The sequence below is a fragment of the Annulohypoxylon truncatum genome, assembly GCF_022578515.1.
Source record: "Annulohypoxylon truncatum strain CBS 140777 unplaced genomic scaffold F4807scaffold_30, whole genome shotgun sequence".
NCBI lineage: Eukaryota > Fungi > Ascomycota > Sordariomycetes > Xylariales > Hypoxylaceae > Annulohypoxylon > Annulohypoxylon truncatum.
Window position 1 is genome coordinate 140831 of NW_025953816.1, and position 26313 is coordinate 167143.

A 26313-nucleotide genomic window follows, 5' to 3' on the forward strand; every position below is an offset into this window, starting at 1 on the left:
GCTTGTTACGTACGGCCTTTGGGTCTTCGTGTATCTAAGTGTTTCACTGGCTATAGCTGATTTGCTGTCAAATGGATGGATGTCGATACGGTCCATAGCTTTTTTGGTTGCATGAATGACAATGCAAAGGAATATCTTGGTGAAAGCTGTCTACCATTCAACTGCTGGCTACTTAAGTGGATGGTGAGGACCAGATAGATTTAGGAAAAAACTTTTGGTTTAGAGATTTGTTAGGAAGTACTATTGAGCAATGCGAATTAGGAATGCTCGAAGGATATTGCCATCTTTAAGCTCCCATCCACCAAGAGCTCTAGTGTCCTAAGTACGAATTAACTTTTACTATACTTCGTAAGTGTGTATCTTTAGAGTATTAAGTAGATATCGATATATATGCCACGCAACATGATCAGCTGGATACCTAGCATGTCCTGACGCATCTTACATATTGGCGTACCCTTTGGTATCCAATATTACCGATGCCTCTGCGACCAGGCTATTCGACTATTGTCTTCCGATAGCCTCATATGGAAGCACATACCTGTGCATAGTGTTCTTATCATAAGGGGGTACAGGTACTTTGTATGACGACCTCCACAGCTATAGGGAGACTGAAGATCAACACTAATACTCGATTCTGGTAAGCCTGCCCGGCTGCATAGTTCAGCCGCTAGCTCGAGCTTTGGGCTTCGAGCAGAGGCCTAGTACCTTTGCCGCAGGCAACTTTTGATCCTCTAACAGAAAACCACATGGGCTATTGTTCCTTTTACGGATGCTCACTTGAGTCGGTAGGTATCGAAGTATAGAGGTAGACCTCACGTCCGTAGCTGGTCTTGCCCAACGGTATACCCCCTCGCAACACCGCTCCGCCCCTCCTCAACAACCGTACTCTCTTCATCATCCTCGGCACCAAACTCGGTACCAAGTCCCTGCCAAGTCCTCTGCGATCTCAGGAACTCTGCTCCGGGACTCGCCACACCGTTCACCAGAGCCACGTCCCCAACGGCCCTCTTAACGATCGCCGAGGACGCCGCGCTTTGGCCATTGACCAGGTCTACACCGTCAGTTTCGGATCCACTTCGCGATACGCTGCGTATGGCGACCCGCATTGGTCGACTGTGGCTGACGAGCTTGCCCGTTCGAAGGTCGAACTCGGGTGCTTCCGACTCCTCGTCGCTGACACCGCCTTCGACATCTTCGACTTCGTTTTCGGTCACCTCCTTATCCTTTTCTTGCTCGGCACCAACTTCCGCGTTATCATCTTTAACAGGAGAAGCTTCGACTACTCCTTCGATACCACCCCACCACTCACCAGTCCAGACTCTGCTTTCATCCCCTTGAAGTGCGAGACCTAGCTCGAAGGGAGTGATCACAGGTTTCCACAGGCCCTCTTGCTCGACCAGTCCGCTCTCCCAGCATCCGACTACAACCCAGCCATCCACTTCGGCGAAGTTGGCTAGTTTTGCAGCGTTCAGCTTGCCGACCACGATGGTGTAACTCTTCTTCCCGGCAGCCGCGATCTGGCTTTTGAGCGTGGAGATAGTAGACATGTAGTTCTTGACGGACAAAGTGTTCACCAGAATTCCGATGATAGATGCCGTGGCTAGCCGGATGACGAGGCCGTAGCGGCGACGCAAGAGACCAGGTGTTGCACTCGGGTCGGGTACCTCAGATGTTGTAGTGTAGGGCGAGGAGGGTGTCGAATAGATGCGTAGAGAGGCGAGGCGGGAAGAGAGAGTTAAGAGGAGGGACGTTGGAGGCGTAGATATGTGGAATAAGTGATATTCGTTCAGACTATAATTGGTCTGTTCCTCGGCCGGCGCATCAGGCCATATGACTTTGCGATTAGGTATCGTTCCAGTCGGATCCCGCACGATCTCAGTCGCAACGACATTACTATATCCCCTTTCTCTTAGCGACTCACATATAGGCGCCACATGTTCCTGAAACATGACGTCCGTCATTACCACGACCTTCTCCGTCTTCTCTGAAAACTCCTTCTCGAATGATTCCGTTACGGAAGCATAGTCGAGCTTCTGCTTTGTGAAAATATGTATTACCGGTAATCTCGACGTCGGACTTAAACACGCGCGCCCGTAGTGTACAACACCATCGGCATCCGCGTGCTCTGCCGCGATCTCATCAACGCAACAGGCACTATACGATGTATCTGCTAAGATATATAGCCTTCGTCTTTGTTGCTGTTCTTGGCCTGGTCCTTCTTCCTGGCCCTTATCCAGTTCATTGCCAAGTGCATTGACAACCCATGGCGCATCAGGTAACATGGCGTCGGGGAACTGGAGGGCGATTCGATTCCATCCATTTTGTTTGATCTCGATGGCCGTCCGCACAATCTCGTAAACTTCGTAGAGCTCATAATCCGGCCGATTGGGTCGTTTCGCCTGTGCGATGGAAGAAGCTGGGGTTGGGTCTTCGAAGATATGTTCGGCTGGTGTTGAGAGGACCGGCGGCGCGCTTAGTTCGGACGTCATTGTGAATCGTTAAGTACAATGAATATCCAGATTGTCGCCGAAACTTGAAATTTTCACTTTTACAATTAGAAGTTTGCTGTTTGGTCGCTGGCCTTGGAGGGGCAAGGTGGGGCACGAGGGGCTATAGAGTTCTGCCATGTAGTAGCAGCACTATCGATAGCGGGTAACCCCGAGGCTCAGGATACTATGGATGCATCCATAGCGTTGGGTCACACAGAATAGATTGCGATCCTTCGGAGGAAAGAGCCCTGGCATAGGCATAATATGGATGTATCTAGATCCTTTGTTAGTGCAGGGCTGGCATGGTCAGGGTACTAGGTAGCTTCTCTGGCCTAACAGAACTGACTTATTATTTATTAAACATCCATCATTCTCACGTGGATACTACCTAGGTACTGTGCATATAAGATATATCATAAAAAGGGAACACAACTTGAACATCTCCCTGACATGAAGTTCATATATAACCGTAGACCTCAAGGATTGACCTTGGACATCTCCATGCTAAAACGTGTAAAGATAGTGTCACTATGTTATTAATGAGATCTAATGCAGATTGGGCAACATTCGGCATTTGCACGATCTCAACATGAAACAATGCAGTAAAAGGATGCAAATGCAAATCGAGATTTAAAGGATTCAGAGCGCAGAAACGGATCCCTTGAATGCGACCCCCAATGCCCATGCAGATTGGTGACAGCAGTCCAAACCTGGATTCTGCAAACTATCCCACCCATGTTTACCCCAGTCCGAATCCTATCCATATACCTAATGCAAATATGTACAATTCCCTCAAACCCTCATGAAGTTGAAGTAAGTAAAACCCGTAGACAGATCAAAGCTTCACTTGACCCCCATTCAAACGGTCCCAGTCGTTCTTGGTGAACTTGACGTAAGTCCCATTTTTGAGCCAATAAAGCTCGTCATCGCCGATAAGCGCAGGGTTCACGCCTTGCATTCGCAACTCCTGCTTCTTTTGCTTGTTCGTGTCCGTAACTTGCGTGGTAATGCCCTTGCCAAGCCTTAAAAATATCGGCACCGCGTATTTCGGCAGCTTGCTACGTACGTGGTTGGCCAACGATTGTAGTAAAGCGTCGTCAGGCTGTCCCTGAGATAAGACGAGCGCGGCGCACCCAGCTCTTCCGTCGTGGTTCGGTAGTTGCACACCATATACGTTGGCCTCTTGTACGGCCGGGTGCGAGCCCAGAGCCTCACTCACTTCCGTCGTCGCCACGTTTTCGCTCTTCCATCGGAACGTATCACCTATACGGTCGTGGAAACGCATGATACCCTCCCGATCCCAGCTCACTAGGTCACCTGACCGAAAGTAATGGTCGCCCTTCCGGAGCACGTCGCGCATGATCTTGCTCTCCGTCGCTTTAGGGTCGTTGTAATATCCTTGGAAGTTTCCTTCTGGTTCGCCTGGCAACCTGAATAGAAGCTCACCGACGTCGCCCCTCTTAACACGTCGGCAGAAGCCCGTTTTCGGGTCCCGTATTGGTGTGTCCGTCTCGGGATCTAGCGCTACGATGGCGGAGGATATTATGGCGACTAGCGTGTAGAGTAATCCTACGTAGCCGATGGCACCGCTCGCCAGCTCGTTACGCGAATAGTTAAACAATGCTAACGAGCCTTCCGTTGCTCCGTAAAATTCGGCGATCCCGTCGATTCCGAACCGGTCCTTGAACTTGTTCCAAACGTCCGGGCGTAGGCCGTTGCCGAATGCTAGTTTAACGTTATGCTTCTTATCCATATTCTCGCCTGTGTAGGGGTCGATCTGAGGTGGCGCCGCAAGTAAGTAGCGGCACGTCTCTCCTACGTATTGAATCATGGTTGCCTTGTATTGGCGAGCTTCCTTCCAGAACGTTTTAGTTGAGAATTTCTTGCCTAGCGCCAATGTAGCACCGCTTTCTAAGCAGTGGGACATTCCCATAATTGTCGCTGAGCTGTGGTAAAGAGGCATACACTACGTTCAACGTGTTAGTTCATTACAATTATACAGTTGAAAGAGCTTCTGCGGCGTGCGGCTTACCGTATAGAATATGTCGGAGGGTTTCGTAGCCAACCAAGAGCCGGCGAATGACCCGACGACCGACAACTTTTTCCAGGATACGATGGCGGCTTTTGGCATCCCGGTCGTGCCAGAAGTATATATGAGAATGGCCATATCCTTATCCAACTGACCGCCACGGAGAGAATCTGGCGGCCGTATCGCCTCGGCGGCGAACACTTCCGCTTTTGATTCATCCGTGAGCAGCTCGATTCGCAAATTCCCTAATTTGTCGCGAACTCCGTCGTCAACTTTAGAAGCGACCTCGGGGTCAACTAGCATGAGAACCGGCTCTGCTGTTTTGACGCAGTGGACTAATGGCTGCCCGGTTAGGTTGTAATTGATAAATGCCGGTTTCGCCCCGATAGACCACAACCCGAAACAGACGAACACAAAGTGGTCCGAGTTCTGAAGATCAACAGCGACAATGTCTTTTGGCTTGACGCCAAACTTCGTCTTGAACCAGTTGCCATATTTCAACGCTATTTCATAAACCTGGCGGAACGTCCATGATTTATCTTGAAAGAGAATGTACGGCCGATCTCTCGTTGACTTGTCTGTTGCCTTTTGCTCTAGGACGTAGAATGTACTACAGCGATCACTCCGCTCGCGCTTAATATTGCGATATGTTGCCGGAAGAGTGGCGCGCAGCAACGTCCTGTCATACCAGAACCCGGTTTTGACGTTGAGATATGCGAGCCCAGCAGCAGCCGCCGGCACGGCGAGCGCCAAAGGAACTGACTTTGAAGTTAGCGAAGAGGGGAGGTTGATCAAATTTGGGACATATTTCGGGTCGAACAATGTTTCACTGGAGGCTTAATTTGTAAATTTGTGAGGTCGTGTAACTTACTTGGCATATTACAACTCTTCGGAATTGGATTTCTGAGACAGTGTTGGTAAAATGGATTTCCTAGAACGGCATACCAGCTAGGTTAAGATGTTTAAGATACGGAACAGCCTCAATAAATATTGTAAAGTTTTTCAGATAGTTGTCATAATACTAACACAAGATAAATAAATGGCGAACGACTCAGGATTAAAATACACGTGGACGATGAATATGATATGTTACATATGACACGAAGCAAGGAAAAAAAATAACCTTTCATGACGGTAAGGGGACTGGAATATGTAGTAAAATAAATAAGATAGCATGGGGCGCGTTTTAGATAGTTTCTAAGACGCTATATCCCTCGGTGGGCCGCGTGGGCTCCTTTCGAGACGGGATCCCGCAGACCAATAATACTGGATCCGCATCGTAAACTTACCTACCTACGCATGCCGGATATCTAAGTCCATAGGCCCGAAGGGATGGCGATGTACGGGATACCCATCTTAAGAGAATAATCTATCGAAAGCCATTGGGTTCTTCCTCAAGCCCAACCACTAGGCTCGGACGGTGTCAGAGTAGCCCCGGAGACCCGAAAGCTGTACGCTTTACTGGGCTGACTGGGTAGATAGGTAGGTGTAAGGTAGTAGGGAGCAGGTAGAGAATCGCCAACATTGGTCGATCCGCGAACTACCCCTCGGCGTTTTGTAGTTGATTTTCCTGTTTGATTTCCTAATTGCGTTTTGAGCCTCGGCTTGCAACGCACTTCAGTTACACAGAATAGCCTGCATGTTGCCTTGCCGGAGTAGCGAAAGCGATTTGAATGTCAAGCACCAATGACGTCGAGAAGCTTAATGGGGTATATCAGGATATGATGCGTCTATGTCTTATCAGATGATGCTTTGCTGTCCAAATGTGCGTGACTGATGGGGGTGTGAAGCAGCGGGTTACGACCAAAGGTCCGAGTCATGTTTAAAGTACAGTGGCTAGGGAGGTCAAAGAGACGCCTCCGTCACCGTCGCATTCGGATTCGAAGGTTCCATATTCTTCACATGAGCCACCAACAAGGACTGCGAGGTTTAAAGCCACAACTCGGCTATTAGACGTCAGCATTGGAACGAACCTACCAATCAAATATCTTGGCGGTTCGGATAGATTACAGTTGCCTGGGATTGCTAGATATTTTGTTGAGTCGACGAACCGGTTATTTTTATCCGTGGAAATGAAATCTTGTATATTGAATTTGAAATTGCACATGAAGTTGAGATGATATGGAAATATGAAAAATGAATGTTGAAAGTTCAGATAAACATCACGTTTATTTTTGGATCGCCCGATCCCTTACCTGCCTGTACTGCGTACTGTACCTTCCTGACAGATTCAATAACGATTGATCTCGTGGCCAAAGATGAAATGGCCAATTGAAATTCATCCTTAGCTCGTACAGCATTAGCGCTCTAGCGCTAGTGGCTAGCGGCACCGCTGCACCGTCACGCCTTTGGAGACGACAGGTGTGACCCGCCTGCCAAACCCAAACAAAGTAACAGGAAAGTAGCACCGTAGCACCGTAGCACCGAGAAAGCTTCGACCTTCCATTCTGTTTTCCCAAATGTCAAATTCCAATAGTATGGAGAACCTGGCAACCTGGTAAATTTACACATGACAACAATTGCGACAGCTCCAACGACGCAATTGATCACGAGCCATGCTTTCGATGAGGTAGTCCCGCTCTCCCGCTTAATACAGCCACAGCCATAGCCATGTCTTCCACTTCGGTCTCCGATCCCCGACATGATGACACCGTTGCATCCAGAGGTCAACAATCACCTGCAGACGCCGGTAGTGCTGGCGATGTTGGTGACAAACGCGATAGCGACAGCAACCCCGGGAAGACATTGAAGTCCAAACAACCACCCCCGGAGAAAGTAGAAGATATCCATAGACGGTCTTACATCGTCGCCTCCTTTTGGTTTATCGTACTTTTCTTCGGACTACCAATATGGTGGAAGACCACTACGATATACCGGGCAGATCTGCCCCTGAGCCAGATGATGGACTGGGCTGACGGCAAGGTTAGAATACTGTCTTACTATCTTTTGATATATGTCTCATAGGTCTGTTGTTAACATCTCCTTTATCCAGGCTTGTAATCCGGTATTCCCTATAAGAATTGCTGTTGATGCGCCGACGCTGCGAAACGACGAGACCGAGAACCTCGTACGCATTACCCAACAAGCCTTGGACACTCCGACCGATGACTTCAGGGGGCATCGTTTGCAACTTGAAATATCAGAGCCGACCAACGTAGATCGTGCTAACGCCAACGATCTGGTACGTAATCCGAACATCGCTCTCACAATACGACTAAACCCCGGCGACGTTGCTACATCATCATTCGATTCGCAATTGCCCATCCTCGACGTCACCTATCCCCCGAACTCGATACCAGCACCCGACTCTGCCACTTCCGGCTTTGCGACATATCTGGCAGCGCAGCTCCGAGATGCCTTTTCTGAAGAGCGAGATGTTTTGTCATATCTGGCAACATCTTCGATGCCCTTCGAGCAACGACCCCCGGGATCCTCCCACGACTTGAGCGACTCCTTGTCAAAGCGAATGACGAGATCGCTAAAATATTCGCGGACTTATCACCTTACGTTTTCGTTGTTTACGAGCGGACCAGCTCCGAGCAGCTGGGATATCGAATCTGCCATAGATGAATACATGAAACCGATACTGGACATGCTCGGACCTATCCATAACTTCACCATCGACACCCAGGTGCAGCTGTACGCTAACCCAGGTGTACAATCGCAAATGCTAAGCAAGGAAGACCTATCCTCCTTTATCAACGCCGCCGAATGGCCCTTGTCGCCCTCTATAGGGGGTGCGCCAACGGTCAACTTCGTCGTGTACATCGGCAACCAAACTATTGGCACCGCCTCGGAGACGGGCACGTCCCAGTCCTGGCTCATCCCACAGTGGGGATCCGTATATCTCCTGCCGCCCCCTTCTGCCGATCACGTCTCTTCAGGAGTGTTAAAACAACCCATCCTAACCTTTACTTCGCATCTGCTGTCACTGCTTGGTACCCCGCAATCGGGACCATTGCCGATGCGTCTCTCCACGCTAACCCGTATTCGATCCGCCGACTTGCTTCTTCGAGCCTCCTCATCTCTAGGGTCATTAGCTCGTCTCTCATTGGCACTTCCGAGTATATCCATTCCCTCTAGCGTCGCTGATGGGGTGGCAAAATCTATGCATCATCTCGAGCTTGCGTGTTCCAATCTTGGTGGACCCAGCGGGCTCGAAAACGCATGTATCGCCGACGTAGAAGCGGAGCGGGCCTTTTTTGAGAAGAGCATGGTCGGCCAGCTCTATTTCCCTGACGAGCATAAGGTCGCCGTATATTTACCCCTTCTGGGCCCTGTCGGAGTACCGCTGGTTATTGGCCTGCTGAATCAGATCAAGGCCTGGAAGAAGGCGAGAAAGGAGAAGGTCAAGGAAACATAGGTGAGCGAGGTCGCGTTCGAAATCAGAGTTCATCAAAATAAGGTACAGCGAGGACTTTTGCGACGAATCAGCATTTATATATTATCCTCGCTTCACGATCGACGTGCATACATAGTAGTGAGCACTAACCGGGGTTATGAGTGATGGGTAGGTACTTAGGTAGTCTTTGAGCCCTACATACTTACATACGCCTACCCATATTCTGTCAAGCAGAGACAGAAACAAGCTCCCGGCTAATCTGTTCCGGATGACTCTAAACACTTGGGATACGATGAGCCGTAGCGTCGGCGCTTCTTACGCAGGTGGTGTAGAACTAAATATACAAAATATACTCATCACCAATCGGATTACCAAGTTCGGATGCTGGAATGAGAACCCCAGGTCATTTCTTCTGGCCCCCAACGTGTCTATTGGTCTATTTGCTCAATGCTTGTGCTTTTCCTTAGCCCACCGCTTTGTATGCATTGTAAGTTTCCAACATACTTAAAATATCCATGTCTATGACTTTCAAATTGTGACTTTGGTTGCCAACTCATCGCTGCCCTTTTCTTTTTTCAATCCCGCTTTAGCCAACTCCACCTAGCCAGCACCTGTCTTTTTCATCGTTACAAATCCGTGGCATTATCTCCGAGCTGGTAGGCTATCAACTCTCAAGTCTCAAGAATATCACACGATACCAAGCTCGGCATTCATAAGGTTGCGGTTACAGTGGTAACGCTACGAACTGAAGTTTGATGTAACCTTGAACCAGCACCCTACATCACCAAGGTTATATTATCCCGTACATACGCATCGCCACGCCCGAGGCTTTGCGCACTCTCGCCAATCATCCTTCAGTGAACAAACGCCCGGATGGTCTGGATAGAGTAAGGCTCCCCGTAAGATGAATTTCTCCGTCTCCGACCTCAGCGCCGCGGCGGCTATGATACCGCCCCAACCGCTGTCGAAAATCATATTGTCGGCGCCGTGGAAGCAGCTCATCCTCCCCGCAGCTCTGCTTTACGTCGGCCTGTGCCGGGCATTGCGCTTCAACCGTGAAAACGGTCTCCGGCGGAAGCTGGGCTACCCGGACCGGGCGTCGCTCGCGCACATGACCGTCGTCGATGCCCAGCAAATTATCAAATTTTTGAACGTTTGGGAGACACCGCTGTTCCAGTTCCTAGCTCTAGAGTTTGGGTTGTTCAAGGTAAGATAAGATGCCCGCCCTACTTGCCTATTTATACCTGTTATACGGTATAGAGAGTTATAGGATCTCGGATGAGTCGCTGACTTGAATGCGTCGTTCTACTTAGACGTACGGGGTAGAGAGCATAAGTCGTCTGCTCTTGGCTACGGGGAATTTGACGGATCCGGTTAGGAGCCCCAAAAGGTCAGTGTAACAACTCATGTCTCCATCGCTTCCGTGCTAGATGGAGCTAAGATCTAGATACCTTGTGGGGATGTGCCTCCAAGGCGATCTATGAGATCGGCCCACTAATTCGCTTCGGTGGACGACTTTCGATAGTCCATTCCAGTGCGGTGGTCAGGGGCGACGACTGACAGTTTATAGATTCGAAGACACGGCGGCCTTGATCGGCGAGTTTATGATGAACCCGCCCACCTCGGAGCGGGCCGTGCAAGGGATAGCGCGCATGAATTTCCTGCATAGCAGATACGTCAAAGAGGGCTCCATCTCGAACGCGGATCTGCTGTACACGTTATCCGTGTTCATAGCGGAGCCAGAGCGTTTCGCCCGGATGTACGACTGGAGGCCGATGAACGAGATGGAGTACTGCGCGCACGGCGTCTTCTGGAAAAGCGTCGGCGACGCTATGAAAATCGAGTATAAGGGCTACCTCGCCCGTGCCGGGGCGGGGTGGCACGACGGCATCGAGTTCGCCGAGGACGTGACCGCGTGGGCTAAAAGCTACGAGGTCGTTGCCATGAAACCCAGCACCGTATGTGCTAAGCCGGCGAGGGCGTTGATACCCATGATAACGTACTGGGCGCCGTGGTTCGCGAAGCCGTGGGCGACTCAGATCGTGCTGAGTCTCATGGGCGATAGGGTGCGGGATGCTTTTATGTGAGCTGACGTTCTTTTTACCATTTTACCATGGCCCTATTTCGCTTATGTGGCTTACGGTCCTGCGGGGCCTTCGATCTATCCCGTCGAATCAGGTTACACAGCCTGAGGTAGATCGATGGTTACCTACATTGTTTCCCCTTTTAGTAGTATTTGGCTTTTCGCAAATGACTAATCTGACGAAGGCTGCCTGAACCGGACATCGCGGCGGTTGCGATAACCCACACTCTGCTGACGATCCGGCGGTTCGTCGTGCGGTACCTGACGCTGCCACGCTTCTTCGAGGTGAAGCGGCTCGGTCCCCAGGACCCGAAAACCGGTCGTATGACGCAGATGATTCCATATGGGAACTACCCCTTTTATATCAAGCCGACGCTATGGAATCGCTGGGGCCCTCTGGCGTGGGTTATCTGGATGTACGGCGGTAAGGTACCGGGAGACAACCCCGAAGAATACATGCCTCAAGGATATCTCTTCTCCGACATAGGCCCTAAGAAGCGTATGGGTCAGGGTATCAAGGAAGCGGAGGCTGATGCTGATAGGATAAGGGCTAGCGGATGGAGTGGCTGTCCTTTCTAGGCGTAAAAAAAGTAATGGTGGAACTTGTGGCATCAGTGTTACTAATTAATACATGAGTTCCTAGAGCGAGACGGCGCTGCATACAAGGTTAAGACATAACTGAGGCAAAGGTTGGTAGCCCCTTTTCCAGTGTATATCGTCGTTATGTAAGTAGTCTCTACTAGAACTTGAAGACTGCCAGGGATGTTGTCGTACAAAATGGCATATTTTACTATGCACCAGGAACTAACTGAGTAGGTAGTCACGAGACTATATTCACCCAGGGGTAACACCACTAACTCACGGTTTAAGGAGGTGCGCTTATCGGCCCTCCGTTTTGTGCCACTTTCAAGGCAAACATACTAGGAAGTCGCTGGAAAAGGACCCATCAAGACAGTTACACAGCGTATCCTTATGACCCGGGGAAGGCGAATAAAGCGACTTACTCAACTGACGAATGTAGCAAGTCTGGAGAAATATTGTAGGCACATATATTATGCTCCTGAAAATAACGATTTTTAATTTTTCAAGTCTTTTTCTTATAATGCGTCTGCGTCCGTGACTTTGGTTTTACAGGGTTCGGCATCAATTTCGTACCAGACCTTTGGAATATTAATTATTAATTAATAAGGCTACACAGATTCATACACCCGGGTTTCCCAACATGACAGTGTCAATCTGGTATAAAGTATACTTCTGAATATGCGCGTTCAACTGATCTCATCGAGCTGAAGGCAAATGGTATTGAACAGAGCGCGTATAGACTGGGAGGAGACAGCTCGGCTGGTTGAAAATAGGGGGAGGCTAAGAGTTGGATCCATGGATGCTGTGCGAAATTAGAGTAGCTGTAGCGGTACACCATAACTCAACTACAGAGCATAGCTATTCATAAGTAGGTATTCAATAAAACAGCCGCGTTCTTTGGATCTACACCCGTAAGAAACAATACGGCGCCGACGAACCGGGCCGTCCCTAAAGAAAAGAGCCCCATATTTTGCCATGCTTAAACGTCGCATCCCGAGGAGAACTTGGATTGATCACCTCGGTAGGAGTTTTAGTCAAGATATGCATCCAAGATTACGATACGTCGTTTCTCCCCGTGTCTTACGCAGCTCACGGCGGTGTATATACTTATTTACTTGTAGAATCTGCGAAAGGTACCCGGGCTTAACATTTTTCATTTGGCCACCTGCTCGGGCCGGCATGTATGCAGATGATATATGATAGTCGATGAAGCGCTCACATATCCTCGCCTCACCGGTAAGTACCTTGGCGATTCAATGTATATCAGCCGACATTGCGTCGCCCGCCTTCCCGTTTCCCTCGGAAGCTCCATAGAAGAAAAACAGGACAGGTTAAGAAGTTGGAAGGGAGACGAGTGATGCGCTTCTTTTTCAGGTATTTCGTGGCTTTCGGGCGAGAATAAAACGACTAGGATTACAACGTGGAGGCTGTTATGGCGGCGGCTTATGCACATAAGCTTTTCCCGTGTTAAAGACGCATAATTGCGGGCGAGGAAGATCCTGGTACGATCCCAATGAAGCGGGCAAAAAGCTGGTATCGCATAGGTAACAGTGAGCCGGCCGTCTTTCTCCAATTCAATAGCTTCTATATACACCCATGTCCGTTCATCAACCTCACTTCCACACCTATACTCATCATCCATGTAACGTTCATTACATAGCTGTTATGTACATCCATATTTACATCCAACATGCATACGCTACCAAGGACCCGGGTACTTATCTAGGGTAGGTATATGTCACGTTTGCTTAATCCTTACCTTGTCACTATTTTTGCCGGCACTGGCGTTCAACGAACGGGATGAATGTACATCTGATTTAGGAAGTCTGTGACACCGAACCCGTTGAGATGCATGCTGTTTAAGTCGATACCTAACTAAGTAGATACCCATGGAAAACGATTTCGGAAGAGTACCTATTTGCAAGTTCCCATGATCGTTGGAGGCTATCATTAACAACTAACCCCCTAGTCGAGGCCACTCCTCCACAAAGATCAAATACTCCTGACTCGTCTACCTACCTACTTATCCTCCCAATTTTTTTACCAGTTAATTTATTGATGAATTGAAAACTCCGGCGAGTATATTAAAATTGATATTGGGAGAACGAGGCTCCTGAATCATACTGTCCGGATAGCTGTTGAATATGTCCGATCCGCCCGTCAAGGCGTCGACAGCGCCAAAGACCGCGCAAACCACAACATCACCCGCAACATTACCAACGTCTGCAAAATCTCCAGCTCCCGCACCCTCATCATCGCCAAAAGCGCCAGAAACAACAGCTTCGACCTCAGCGGGTGTTCCCGCGCAAGCTCCCGCGTTGGGGACTACCAGCTCCAACATCCTCCCTGCGTCTCATTGGGCTTCGGTACCTGTATGTTTAACATGAAGATGTCGAGGGGAAATTTCCCCAAAATCCTTCTAAGGGATATCATTGATTGACCATGGCTCTAGCACGTTGAAGAGTCTGATTACGAGGATTCTGCATTTGGAGACGACAATGCTAGCTCGACTGCGTCGCTAACGGCTAGTATACTTGAATATCGAACTGTACACGGCCGTACCTATCATAGCGAACGCGGAAATGCGCAGTCGTGGTGAGATTTTATCCCGATCTCTGTTTATCAGCGACATTTCGTAAAACCCGCTAACGTTAATTCTTGGATCGAAGGAATCCTAACGATGCCCTCCACGATGAATCGATGGATATTCTGTAAGTTTTACATTTTACCAACTTGATCACTCCGAGAAATATTACTAAACACTCATTGACAGCCATCACGTCTCGACCTTGATGCAACACGGCAAGATTTATCTAGCCCCCATTAGAGATGATATTCAGGCAAGACATCTAATATGACAAGGTCATTGAACATTCGTTTCCTAACATGTCACAGAAAGTATTGGATGTGGGTTGCGGCACAGGTAAGTTCGACGAAATGACACTACGGATCCATTTTATCTGACGATTCTTATAGGGATATGGGCAATGTTAGCCACCATGGTTTTCATGTCGATGTTTCATATAAGCTAATGCCACGTAGTGACTTTGCCGACCTGTTTCCGAGCGCCGAGGTCATCGGTGTTGATATCTCACCTCAGCAGCCTCAATGGATCCCGCCGAACTTGAAATTTGAAGTAGATGACGTGACGCAACCCTGGACCTATGAACCAAACAGCTTTGATTACATACACTTGCGCTGGCTCACCGGATCTATTCCAGATTGGGATGCCCTTTATCGGGAGATATTCCACGCACTGAAGCCCGGAGGGTACTTTGAGCATAAAGAATCAGCTTGTACGCTTACTAGCGACGACAACACAGTTCGCGTAGGGTCCGCTATAGACCAATGGGGGAAAGTATTCACGGAGGCTGGCAGGAAATTTGGCCGTTCCTTCAGTGTTGTTGAAGACGGACTCCAAGTAAAGGCGATGGAGAAAGCAGGTTTCGACATCGTACTAGTCGAGGACATGAAGGTAGGCGATAAACCCTAGAAGTTGTGAAGAAGCAATCCGTTAAGTTCAACAGACACCACTGGGACCGTGGCCGGCGGATGAGAATGAAAAACAGATCGGGATGTATAATAGGCTAGCTATCGAGCAAGACGTTGAAGGTACGATATCATGTTATTTTGTCTCTTCATGCTCAGGGGATACTCACTATTCGTCACAGGGTTTTTGATGTATATGTGGACTATGGTGATGGGCTGGAGTAAGGAAGAGATCCAAGTTTATGCCGCACATCTACGGCGCGAGTTACGATCTCCGAATATCCACGCCTATTACCCCCAAAAGGTTGTCATTGGCCGAAAACCAGAGAGTTCTTCATAAGGATGCTCCCAACGCTGTGTCAATTCACGTACCAGCCTATCCCTAATTGCGCTCCAGAGTCTTGGGGTTATCCACCATTATATTACAGTCGGTGGCACATGCAAAACAAGTTGGCAGAAGCGGAAAGGCCCGAAACGATACTAGAGTGAATTATTACACTAATCTACGGCTTAGTTTACTTGGAAAGAAATACATTCTGGGCACTTTTCACAATCTGAGGCATTAGCTACCTATTAGAATGGTTCCATTGTGTGACCTTTCGGATGTCTCAATATATGTGTAGGTACCTTATCAAGCGCCCCTTTCCCCCTAATATATCACTTCCCCCTAATATATCACCTCACTCCATGGAATAACATTCTAGCAAATTCTTAAGAGAGAGGTAGCTATTATCCCATCGATATTTAATATCAATCACGATATTACACAATTTTCAAGAATGTTCGTTAAATCGTAGTAATATCTTCCCATGGTTAGTATCGTCTAGTACGAAGCAGCCACAAATCCAAGTCCAAGAACTTTCGCTGTGTGCCGAGTACTTACCATCAGGTAGCCTACCATGGCCAATTCGCAATATTTCATGTCAATTATAGTAAATATCGGTTTGGCTTTGTAACAGCGCCCAATAGCACAAGAGTTCCGAATGACGTGGAATTAATATAAACTAGAAACAGAAAATAAATATAAACAAACGTCGAGCCTCGTCCCTCTATGACGTGTACTCACCAACAAGAGGACAACGAATATTAATATTATGGTTAAATTTAAGCTTAAAAATGATGTGACTCTACTTTTCATTAAGGACTAATATATGATTTTGAGAACTGGTAGAAGCTTGTGACTCATCAAAAAATGACAAAAATGTGCTGCTTTTCATGGAAGAGCTGACGCAATAGCAAGATCTAAAGGTACTTGTTGACTCACTGTATAGTACTGTATGAATATCTGGATTTGATCTTCAAGGTTGCTTGCATAATGACGGGCCTCGCAGGATATTGTTACCGTGATCTATTATGGCCTATGCTTTTTCTTCCTCGTGTCGGTACCCCACCTGTTCCTCGCTTTCCTCTTCTCCTCAAAACCACGTCAAATCTCCAGTATTCATCTGGATTCTGCGTTTACTGTATATTAGTAGGTAGCATTTCTTTTAAGAACCCGTGAAGAGGCACTGGAAAATACTGACGGTTATTATAACTCGATTCTTTCCCAGCACATCGTCCCTTTTGAAAGGGACCAACACCATGGAGCTACCACAGAACGCCACAGTGAACAAGCCTCCCGAGGAAGATCAATCGGTTCAAGAGATTCTGCGAAAGATTGACGACATCGTAGAAGGCACGTTTCGCATGAACGATGTAATTGCGCAATCACAAGGTGTCGTTGCTTTTGCTGGCAATTCTGTCGACTCTCAATCGGCACTACTCGATATGTTCAAAGATGTGATGATTGCGATTCAGAGGAAGGCGTCCAAGGCAGTCCATGAAGTTGAAATGAAGCTAGGCCCCAATTTGCAGCTTAAGAATAGCCATGACATTGCCGAAGCGTCATTGGAGGACCTGGTCGGGGTTAACCCAAAAAGCCAATCGAATCAACTGCTAGGCCGAGCGCTCCTTGGTGGCAAGCAGAGTTACAAGCTTCGCGACCATATCTCTATCAACCCGAGTCTTCGCCTGTTCGTCGACGACGATACTGCCGGATTATCACAGGCGAACCCCCAAGACCCTTTTGTGATCTTGCAACCTACATTACGGAACGTGTGGGTGGTTCAGCACGCCTACGCAAGACTACAGAATTATAAGGAAAGGCTTATCAGAGAGTATCAAGCCTCAGTCGACCCTAGCCTTGGGTCGAGTCGCAAGTTTGCACGCGAGTACTACGAAGATCTCAGTCTAGCAAACCTCCCGTCGAAGAACAAGCTCGGAAACTTACTTGATGTCAAACGCTCTCCGGACAATCAAGCCACCCACGACATGATGATCGCTCTTCTATTCACAACCCTTGAAGGCGACCCTCGGTTTGTAGAGGCGGTTACAGAGGAAGACGTCGGTCTGAATGGGGAGGACGATGGGAGTTCTTACTTGGTAATCCCCGTTGCCGAAGCAAGCATCAAGATGTTGTATGACACATACAAATCTCTCAGAAAAGCGACATCAGAGCAACGCCGGGCAGCCAAAGACAAGGTGTTCGCAGCCAATCTACCGGTAGATGCGGTGGACGAGCTAGAGAAACAGTTCAACATCGGCGGTAGCGAGAATTCTGACCAGACAGGCGGCGGTAATAGCAAGAAGCGTCGCAGGATGCTAGAGGACGAATGAATTCGCCCAGGAGATGCGAATTGTGAACAAAAAGTATTACCTACTATTCAAAGTCACTTCGAATTCCTGATTAGGTAATGACCAACAAGGACTCGACGAGTTTCAGCGGTCCAACTCTGCCAACTCTCGTGCTCACCCACACACCTAACGCTTTGTCTCCAATAGCAAAGAGTAATATGGGTTCGAAGACTTAGATATAACATACATAGCTTTGCCTTGCCAAAAATATGAAATGGAGTTTTCCGTCCACATTTCTAGAACGTGGATACTATGCAGGTACACGCGTTGTTATCTTAGAGTTGGTCCTTTTTCGACTTAATCGGAAATTATTACACTTAATAACGACTAAAATTCAGATAGTGCAAGGGCATGGTAGTCATTGCGTCAATGGCACGTTAGTGGGCCGGCTTGCCCAGTGTGGGCGGCTTGTTTCCTCAATGGGAAAGCCATATCATATCGCAACCCTGATCTCGGGAAAAATCTCGCTGATGTATACGAAGGATTTGGAGAAGTTGCCCATCGTGCTTTCAGCTTCCGGGATACCACAGTCCCGGAGGTAAGCGGGTGCGAGCGAAGGAAACCCCGGGATGACGGGATAATGTTTACTGAGTATGAGGAGGGAAGTACGATGCGGAAGACCGTCCATTTCATAGAAGACGGGGTAAGCACGACATCGAGATACCAAGTGCAGACGGCAATTGAATGCGCGCCGGGGCAAGTGCGGGGTTCTCGAGAGCCGGCTGCGTATAAGTCAAGTACTTGCATACTAGGTAAGAAGGCATGAAAGAAAGAAGGCAGCGAATAAAAGAAAGAAGAGGGAGGATTTGAGGAAGAGCACATTTACCTTCTAGAAGCCCAGGGATCGCAGCCTCTACCCGACTTCGACTTCACAGATCGCCTTGTTTACCTGGTATCTTTCGGTCAAGGACCGGGCTAATGCAATCCAACTGACCGGGTTGCAATCCTTGGTCAGATAGCACATCACCGAGTGCCTTACAAATATAAAAACCCCAGGTCCGCTGTTTAATTGCTAGGTGCCTTTGTTGTTACTGGTATTCTGCTTTCCCAGGTCGATCGCTCCACGCCACGCCACCAGCGCCATGCCGTCCTTTGCACATATCGCAGCGGCTGCTCTACAGCTGAGCTTTTTGGTACACCCGGGACTTGCCGTACCGACGAAAGGAGAACCCAAGCTAGGCGCTGTCGCGTCCGAAAATGCCGTCTGTTCTAAGATCGGAACCAATATTCTGAAGACCGGCGGAAACGCGGCCGATGCTTTAGTAGGTACGGTGCTATGTGTCGGAGTTACCGGCATGTATCATAGCGGTATCGGTGGCGGCGGCTTCATGCTCGTGCGCGGCAGCGACGGGAAGTACGAATTTATCGACTTCCGAGAGACTGCTCCGGCCGCCGCGTTCGAGGATATGTATAACAATGACACCAATCTAAGCTTATACGGCGGTCTAGCAAGGTGAACACATTGATCTGCCAGGCACTTGGTAACGAAACGGAAGGCTAACGGCATCACAGCGGTGTTCCGGGAGAGCTTCGAGGGCTAGAGCATCTCCATAAAAACTACGGAAAGTTGCCGTGGGCCCACGTGGTAATGCCAGCTGTCAAACTTGCTCGAGAGGGCTTTGTAGTGTCACAGGATCTCGTCAACCAGATGAACTCGGTGACGCCGAACGGCGATTTCCTCACGGACGATCCGGCGTGGGCAATTGACTTTGCTCCGAACGGCACCAGAGTCCAACTAGGCCAGACGATGACGCGTAAACGCTACGCCGACACGTTGGAGACTATCGCGAAGGAGGGCCCGGATGCATTTTACAATGGTGCTATTGCTCAGGCAACCATAGCCGCGCTGTCGAAGGCTAACGGGACGATGACTCTGGAGGACCTGAAGAACTACACAGTCGCCATCCGACAGCCTGCCAAGATCAGCTACAGAGGCTACAAGCTGACGAGTGTTAGTGCGCCAGCAAGTGGTGTAGTAGCTCTTAGTGCTTTAAAGATCGTTGAAGGATACGAGGGATTCGGCGACCCTGCTCAGATCAACCTCACAACTCACAGACTAGACGAAGCGATGAAGTTCGCCTACGGACAACGAGCTAAGCTCGGCGACCCCCTCTTCGTCGATGGTGTCGACAAGTACCAAACCGAAATGGTTTCCGAAGCAACTGCCGCCGAAGTCCGCTCGAAGATTTCCGATTTTACTACGCAGAGCAACGTGTCGTACTATGACCCGGAAGGTCTGGAAAGTCTTGAAACGCCTGGTACCAGCCACGTCGTTGCTGCCGACCACACCGGGCTAGCAATCAGCATCACGACGACCGTCAACTTGCTGTTCGGCTCGCAGGTCATAGTCCCCGAGACTGGCGTTATCATGAATGACGAGATGAACGACTTCTCCATCCCGAATTCGTCCAACGCATTCGGCTACATACCAAGCCCGCAGAATTACATCCGTCCGGGCAAGCGCCCCTTGTCTTCGATTTCGGGGACTATAGTCGAGTCGGCGGATGGGAAATTGTACTTCGTCATAGGATCCGCCGGTGGCAGCCGCATCATTACGGCGACCATCCAGAACATCCACCACGTTCTCGACCAGAACATGACAACGGCCGAGGCTCTCGCGGAACCTAGGTTGCACGACCAACTTGTCCCTCAACAGGTTTCGTTCGAGTATGCGTACGATAATAGTACCGTCGCATACATGAAGTCCTTGGGAAACAATGTTACGTGGGTAGCGCCCGGCAGCAGCACCGCTCAAGGCTTGCGGTTACTTCCTAACGGGACGTTCGAGGCGGCCGGAGAGCCACGGCAACATAACTCCGGTGGTTTTGCCGTATGATGGGATTCTTTCTTGCCAGCAAAAGTTAAACTATCTTACGACACGATGTTGGATTAGCGAATCTGGACTACTTATTTAACCACATAATCTAATTGATAAATACTATACCAATAATCCAGAACGCCCTCCTTCTTTGCCGAATATTTCTTTCACGTCTTTCTAGGACGTTATGTGTCAATGCAGTTATGAATTAACAGAAGGCAAAGTGTACCCCTAACTCCAAAATTCGTAGATATCTAGGATAACCCATAATACGCAGCAAACGGATCCTCCGTCCGATTCAACCCATTCCACTCCAACTCAACCCTCAAACCCTCACTCTCATTCCTCCCAAACAAATGCTCGACCCACCCCAACGCCATATCCGTGCCCGCACTAACCCCCGACGAAGTCCACACCCTCCCATCAACAACCCACCGCGCCTTCGCGATCCAGTTCACGTCCGCCGCGTGCTCGACAGACTTGACCCATTCGAAGGCCGCCTTATTCGTCGTCGCGTTGCGGCCCGCGATCCGGCCCGTGCGCGCTAGCAGCGACGCCCCCGTGCACACCGTCATCACGTAGCTTAGCCCCGGCTCGTCGTCGTCGTCGTCGAGGCGGGCCCGCAGCCAGTCCACGTGCGGCTGCGTGGCGTTTATGTCGCGGACGCCGGAGCCGCCCGGCACGATGATGACGTCGAGCGGGGGCGCCGTGCCGAAGGTATGCGTGGGCAGCACGAATTGCGTGAAGTTGGGGGATGCGGAGGAGGCGAGCGGGCCTCCTGAGATGCCGTTGAGGATGCTGCGGTCTATGCTGACGGGGGCGAGGTCCGCAGATATGAGGGAGAGTGTCATGGTGTGCTTGATGGAGACTAGGTTGAGCACGTTGAGGGGCCCGAAGACGTCTAGGGCTGTGAAGGCTGGGAATAGTAGGTAGCCGATGCGGAGAGGTGCTGTGGCGGGGGGTTAGTGGGACGAGGTGTGTTCTTACGACTGCTATGGCAATGGAGGTGGCATACCGGTTATGTTGACCATGATGGACGATCTGGCTTGCATTTGAGGTGAGGTAAGTAGAAACTATCTCGTTACACGGTAATCACGGCATCCCTTGCAATATATATATTGTACACGCGAACACTAGTGCAACTTATCGCGGTTACCCAGTACCTCGGTACCGCGATGCTCCAAGGGTGTTTATCTGAAGTGCTGCAGGGCTCACACGCCAAATTCTGCTCCTTCGTGAATCAATTTCCTACAAAGAGTGAGCAAGTATTGCTAGTTTATGTGCTCTTTGGTGTGGATTAGATGATATATGATACTAATTGGCTATCAATTGCCTCAGTCTTTACCAGATGACCATGTTTCGTCCCTTGTAGGATCTGAATGAGTGGTTTAGCCTCCGCAGATCGTGAAAAAAGAAGCGGCGCAGCACTGTGATTGTGCGGCTATCCGAGACTTCACGGCGATACTCCCTTTATCCGAACCTCAGATACACAGGATTGAAAATAGTTCATTACCTTTACCAACCTTGCAGAATAAGTTACCTAGTCACGATATCCGGATGAAACTTCTAGCGTTTAAGATATCCGGTTGGATAGGGGAACTATACAAACTTGAACACGGCTTCGCCATGAAATTCAGTCGATGCGATAATTTTAGTAGGTTCATACTATACCTGACACGGACACCCAAGTAAGGACTCCCCTAGATTATGAAATATGCTCACACTGGTCGCCCCGTCAGTGTTGACCTCGTTCATAATTGGGGGCGAAGCCTACAAAAAGGGGTAAGCTGACTAACTAAGAGATCTAATGGTATGGATATGGTTATACCTAGTAGATAGTAGTTGAAGTGCGAAATCATGAAGGGCAAGAATTAGAAGTTACTCACTCTTCCCGCACAATGGCGTAGTTGAAGTACCTATGCAGGACTGACAGGACTAGTTTTTCCATTAACTGAAATGTGGTATTGAATTCGAATGATAGTTGAATATAAGGTGTTTATGTAATCTGTATCGCCAATGACCCCCTATTGTGACGCGCCTATGACTGCTGCGAGCACCGGAGGCGTCACAAGTCAATAGTATTGACGAGTTGGATTTGGAGAAACCTTTACCTGTAAGATACTGCCAGAAGCGTATCTACTGTGATTCATGTTGCGATAATTACCCTGCGTCACGAAGCAGATGAATGAATCTGAACTTAACCTAACTCTACGCGGATATTTCCCAGGTAGATATGCTCAATCTCAATTTTAAGAATGCGCTACCTCATAACACCCGAGTAAATCCCCTAAGAGGGTGGTCCTCATTGCTCTTCACTGGGACAAGCCCCTCACGAAGTCGGACCCCCCTCACGCACACACGTCAAACGCACTACGCGGCTCAGGATACCAGGTTTTTACAATTACGGGCCCAGAGGACTTCAATCCCTTATCTTGCGAAACGATCGTTCGCTATAGAAAGGAGATCTCGTAAATAAGCCTATGGAGTCATCTTTCTTCGAGTCCTGCTAATGTCACATAGTGGAAGATGACATCCCCCCAAGGCCGTCAAGGTCACTAGCCGGGAAAGTTGCCGTTGTGACCGGGGCAGGGTGTGAAGGCGATGGCCTTGGCAATGGTCGGGCCATCTCAATTTTGTTGGCTGAAGATGGGGCTTCGGTTATCTGCGCCGACCTGAATCTCGCGTGGGCCGAGCGTACCAGCTCTATGATCCGCTCAGAAGGCAAAGGGGAGAGTATCAGCTGTCAGGCAGACGTTACCAAACCTACCGATTGCCAGAATATCGTCGATGCAGCGCTATCCAAGTTCGGGAGAGTTGATATTCTAGTCAACAACGTGGGAATTATGGGTGCCAGGGGCACGGCAACGGAGTTCGATCTGGAGCAGTGGCGTCGCGGGCTTGAAATAAACGTCACAAGCATGGCGAATATGGTCAAAGTGGTCGTGCCTCAGATGCGCAAGAACAGTGAGTCTCTAGGTCAGATTCGGGGAAGTATCGTCAATATGGGTTCGGTTGCTGGATTAGTAGGGGGCACTCCCCATCTGCTGTACCCGACGAGCAAAGGTGCCGTCCTGATTATGACACGCGCTATGGCGGCACATCACGCATCTGATGGTATCCGCGTAAATTGTGTTTGTCCAGGTAAGTGAGCGCAGGTCAACAGTTCTTCCTTTTCGCTGTACCGTTCTCCTAGCTAATCCGGATAGGTATGCTCTACACGCCTATGATGTATTCGAAAGGTATGAGTCCAGAGACTCGAGCTGCGAGAAGAAACCGAAGTCTCTTACGGACGGAAGGGAACGCATGGGACTGCGCGACGGCTGTGAGGTTTTTAGCTAGTGAGCAGGCCCGTTGGATCACGGGTATGGTACTCACAGTCGATGCCGGAGCCACAGCCGTGTCAGCCATTGAGCTAGTGTGAAGAGTGTTATTGTCTCATATTTCTGCCTCGAAATTCACGTAAATCCTTAGCCGGTATGCTATCCCTATTTTAATAGATTATCGCCGACGTTGTACGTGATGCAGTATAAGTACCAATAGTAATGTTATTATGCGGGTTAGACTTTCCCCGTAATTCGCATCACACGATCCGGTAGCGGACTAGGCGAACGTACCATTCGCGTCACCGCTTTGATATATCAGATATGTAATATATATTCGGAGACACCCCGCTCGGATTCTTCGACAACGAGATCGGAATATCGAGCTTCGCTTATCCAATACGAATCAAATATCGCAAACTCATTCTCTCGTGACATCTCCTCTACATCAGTCTTACCGAAAATTTGAATGACCACGGATGTCGAGTGTAAGATCGTGGACTAAATCTGATCAACTCATAATTAGCCGGAATGTCTTTGCACGCCTTGATACATCACGAACTGAGTCCGAGCAGTAGTTCTGCCGCAGGACCATCTGCGATTAGTTCCAGGAATGTAACATCTAAGATACCAGAAGACAACCTCAATCGTACAGCCCACGATGACGAACCTCGATCACCTCAGCCGACGACGCCGTCACCCGAGCAAATCCAACGAGTATTCGATGTTGCTCCGTTGAATGTCACGAACAAACGCCGCCGGCTGGCCATCACAACGCTCATCGTTGCTTGTAACCTCATGCAGATGATTTGCAACATGATGGGCATAGCCGGCGGATTAGCAATCAGCGAGCGACTCGGTGTATCTGGTGTCCATGCTAATTGGGTTGGCGCATCTTACCCGTACGTAAACCCTCATTTGATTGAAGCCATCCCAGTCTAAGCAGTAGCTATTGACATGTACAAGCCTTACGCAAGGAACTTTCGTTCTCATCAGCGGTCGCTTCGGCGCCGTGTACGGGCATAAGAACATGCTACTATTAGGAAGTCTAATCCTCATCATATTTACTTTCGCCTGCGGATTCTGCAATAGTTTCGTGGCCTTTAACGCGATGCGCGCGGTGTCCGGCATTGGAGGCGCGTTCGTGATGCCGAACGCCGTCGCCATGATCGGGATTACGAACCCGCCCGGCTTCGCGAGGAACCTGAGCTTGGCCTTCTTCGGCGCGTCTGCTCCCATAGGCGGCTGGCTGGGCGCCCTCGTCACCGGAGGGTTTCTCCAGAGCACGCCCTTGGTCTGGTTATTCGTATTCATGTAAGTACATCACACGCACGAGAGATTGGGCAGGCCACTGACGGTCTGTTCGCAGCGCAGCTATCAGCTTGATAGTCACCGTAGCATTGTGGGCGCTTCTGCCGCGCGAAGTGCCCGTAGATCCTAAGGGGAAGATTGACTGGATCGGCTCTTTTCTTGCCCTCGGTGGGTTGATTGTCTTCAGCGTCGTATGGAAGTAAGCATCCTAAATCGTTAAATCGGTGCCTAGAGGCTCGGTAGATGTGACTGTAATTGACCTAGTCTTCTTTCTGCAGTCAAGCACCAGCTGTGGGATGGTCGAGCCCTATGATCATAGCCACACTTGTCGTCTCCTTCGCTCTGTTCGTCGGATATTACATCTGGGAGCACTATTTTGCATCGGATCCAATCATGCCGCTAAGCATCTTCAAAGCCCCGTCATTCACGCCGCTAATATTCGTAGTGCTACTTAACTTCATGGCGGCGGGCAGCTTGTTCTGGTATACCGTTCTCTGGCTACAGGAGATCCGTCATTGGACACCGATGCACTTTGCTGTAGGTTGGACGCCCTTTGGTCTCGGAGGTGCTGCTGCTACGTTTCTGGCAGCCTATCTGATCCCCCGAGTTCCGGCACAGTGGATCTTGGCCATGGGTTCTTCTTGCATGTTGGTCGCTAGCATTCTCATCGCCACAATGCCGGAGCAGCAAACTTATTGGGCTCAAGTATTCCCGAGCACTGTCATCTCTGCGCTGTCGCCCGACCTAACCTACACCGCTGCTCAAATCGTTGCCAGCAACTCTGTTGGTCGGAAGCAGCAGGGCATCGCAGGTTCGCTGATAGGATCTTTGCTTTTGTACGGTACCAGCTTAGGGCTTGGATTCGCGTCGACCATCGAGTCGGAGGTAGGCAAGGGACATGACAAGGTGGTAGGGTATCGAGGAGCGTTGTATTTCACGGTAGGCCTTTGCGCGGCTTCGCTCATACTTGACATCTGCTTTGTGAGACTAGTGCAGGACAACCGCGAAGGCTGGGAAGATCCTGCGGACGTAGATCCAGCTGATGAGGTCATAGCGCCCGTGGCAACGGGAACAGAGCTGAGAGAATTGCAGCCACGTCCTGAACAGCGCTGAAATGGGCGTTGAGCCACCCCCTGAATCTCGAATCTCGCTGAAACAACGACTTTCTTCAACGTAA

General features: G+C 49.5%; 10 protein-coding genes across 10 annotated transcripts; 7 read left to right on the plus strand and 3 right to left on the minus strand.

Annotated features, from left to right (window-relative positions):
• Positions 1-344: 344 nt before the first annotated feature.
• F4807DRAFT_436590 (diphthamide biosynthesis protein) lies at positions 345-2567 on the minus strand. Its single transcript, XM_047998974.1, has one exon. The coding sequence runs from the start codon at positions 2487-2489 to the stop codon at positions 813-815; it is 1677 nt and encodes a 558-aa protein (XP_047851504.1). The 5' UTR covers positions 2490-2567; the 3' UTR covers positions 345-812.
• Positions 2568-3324: 757 nt separating this feature from the next.
• Positions 3325-7130, minus strand: F4807DRAFT_453083 (acetyl-CoA synthetase-like protein; the record flags this gene model as incomplete). Its single annotated transcript, XM_048000411.1, has 3 exons — positions 3325-4455; positions 4522-5280; positions 7119-7130. The coding sequence occupies 3 exons, from the start codon at positions 7128-7130 to the stop codon at positions 3325-3327; spliced, it is 1902 nt and encodes a 633-aa protein (XP_047851505.1).
• Positions 7131-7316: 186 nt separating this feature from the next.
• F4807DRAFT_210265 (phosphatidylinositol-glycan biosynthesis class S protein) lies at positions 7317-9005 on the plus strand. The gene has a single exon (XM_047993926.1). The coding sequence runs from the start codon at positions 7472-7474 to the stop codon at positions 8879-8881; it is 1410 nt and encodes a 469-aa protein (XP_047851506.1). The 5' UTR covers positions 7317-7471; the 3' UTR covers positions 8882-9005.
• Positions 9006-9566: 561 nt separating this feature from the next.
• F4807DRAFT_210274 (uncharacterized protein) lies at positions 9567-12056 on the plus strand. Its single transcript, XM_047993927.1, has 4 exons — positions 9567-10067; positions 10174-10250; positions 10431-10943; positions 11129-12056. The coding sequence occupies exons 1-4, from the start codon at positions 9765-9767 to the stop codon at positions 11520-11522; spliced, it is 1287 nt and encodes a 428-aa protein (XP_047851507.1). The 5' UTR covers positions 9567-9764; the 3' UTR covers positions 11523-12056.
• Positions 12057-13101: 1045 nt separating this feature from the next.
• F4807DRAFT_436601 (S-adenosyl-L-methionine-dependent methyltransferase) lies at positions 13102-15772 on the plus strand. Its single transcript, XM_047998975.1, has 10 exons — positions 13102-13445; positions 13500-13897; positions 13978-14120; positions 14195-14236; positions 14299-14365; positions 14421-14448; positions 14502-14514; positions 14568-15000; positions 15053-15137; positions 15197-15772. The coding sequence occupies exons 2-10, from the start codon at positions 13670-13672 to the stop codon at positions 15352-15354; spliced, it is 1197 nt and encodes a 398-aa protein (XP_047851508.1). The 5' UTR covers positions 13102-13445; positions 13500-13669; the 3' UTR covers positions 15355-15772.
• Positions 15773-16134: 362 nt separating this feature from the next.
• F4807DRAFT_210504 (uncharacterized protein) lies at positions 16135-17889 on the plus strand. The gene is made up of 2 exons (XM_047993928.1): positions 16135-17702; positions 17759-17889. The coding sequence occupies exon 1, from the start codon at positions 16596-16598 to the stop codon at positions 17667-17669; it is 1074 nt and encodes a 357-aa protein (XP_047851509.1). The 5' UTR covers positions 16135-16595; the 3' UTR covers positions 17670-17702; positions 17759-17889.
• A 750-nt stretch (positions 17890-18639) lies between these two features.
• On the plus strand, positions 18640-20641 carry F4807DRAFT_210506 (gamma-glutamyltranspeptidase). Its single transcript, XM_047993929.1, has 2 exons — positions 18640-19140; positions 19200-20641. The coding sequence occupies exons 1-2, from the start codon at positions 18770-18772 to the stop codon at positions 20521-20523; spliced, it is 1695 nt and encodes a 564-aa protein (XP_047851510.1). The 5' UTR covers positions 18640-18769; the 3' UTR covers positions 20524-20641.
• Positions 20642-20759: 118 nt separating this feature from the next.
• On the minus strand, positions 20760-21536 carry F4807DRAFT_463055 (class I glutamine amidotransferase-like protein; the record flags this gene model as incomplete). Its single annotated transcript, XM_048001910.1, has 2 exons — positions 20760-21454; positions 21521-21536. 2 exons carry the CDS (start codon positions 21534-21536, stop codon positions 20760-20762), a joined length of 711 nt encoding a protein of 236 aa, XP_047851511.1.
• Positions 21537-22738: 1202 nt separating this feature from the next.
• F4807DRAFT_463056 (NAD(P)-binding protein) lies at positions 22739-23926 on the plus strand (the record flags this gene model as incomplete). Its single annotated transcript, XM_048001911.1, has 3 exons — positions 22739-22973; positions 23026-23646; positions 23712-23926. The coding sequence occupies 3 exons, from the start codon at positions 22739-22741 to the stop codon at positions 23924-23926; spliced, it is 1071 nt and encodes a 356-aa protein (XP_047851512.1).
• Positions 23687-26249, plus strand: F4807DRAFT_469775 (MFS general substrate transporter; the record flags this gene model as incomplete). Its single annotated transcript, XM_048002746.1, has 4 exons — positions 23687-24727; positions 24792-25139; positions 25195-25335; positions 25415-26249. The coding sequence occupies exons 1-4, from the start codon at positions 24357-24359 to the stop codon at positions 26247-26249; spliced, it is 1695 nt and encodes a 564-aa protein (XP_047851513.1). The 5' UTR covers positions 23687-24356.
• Between the last annotated feature and the right edge of the window lie 64 nt (positions 26250-26313).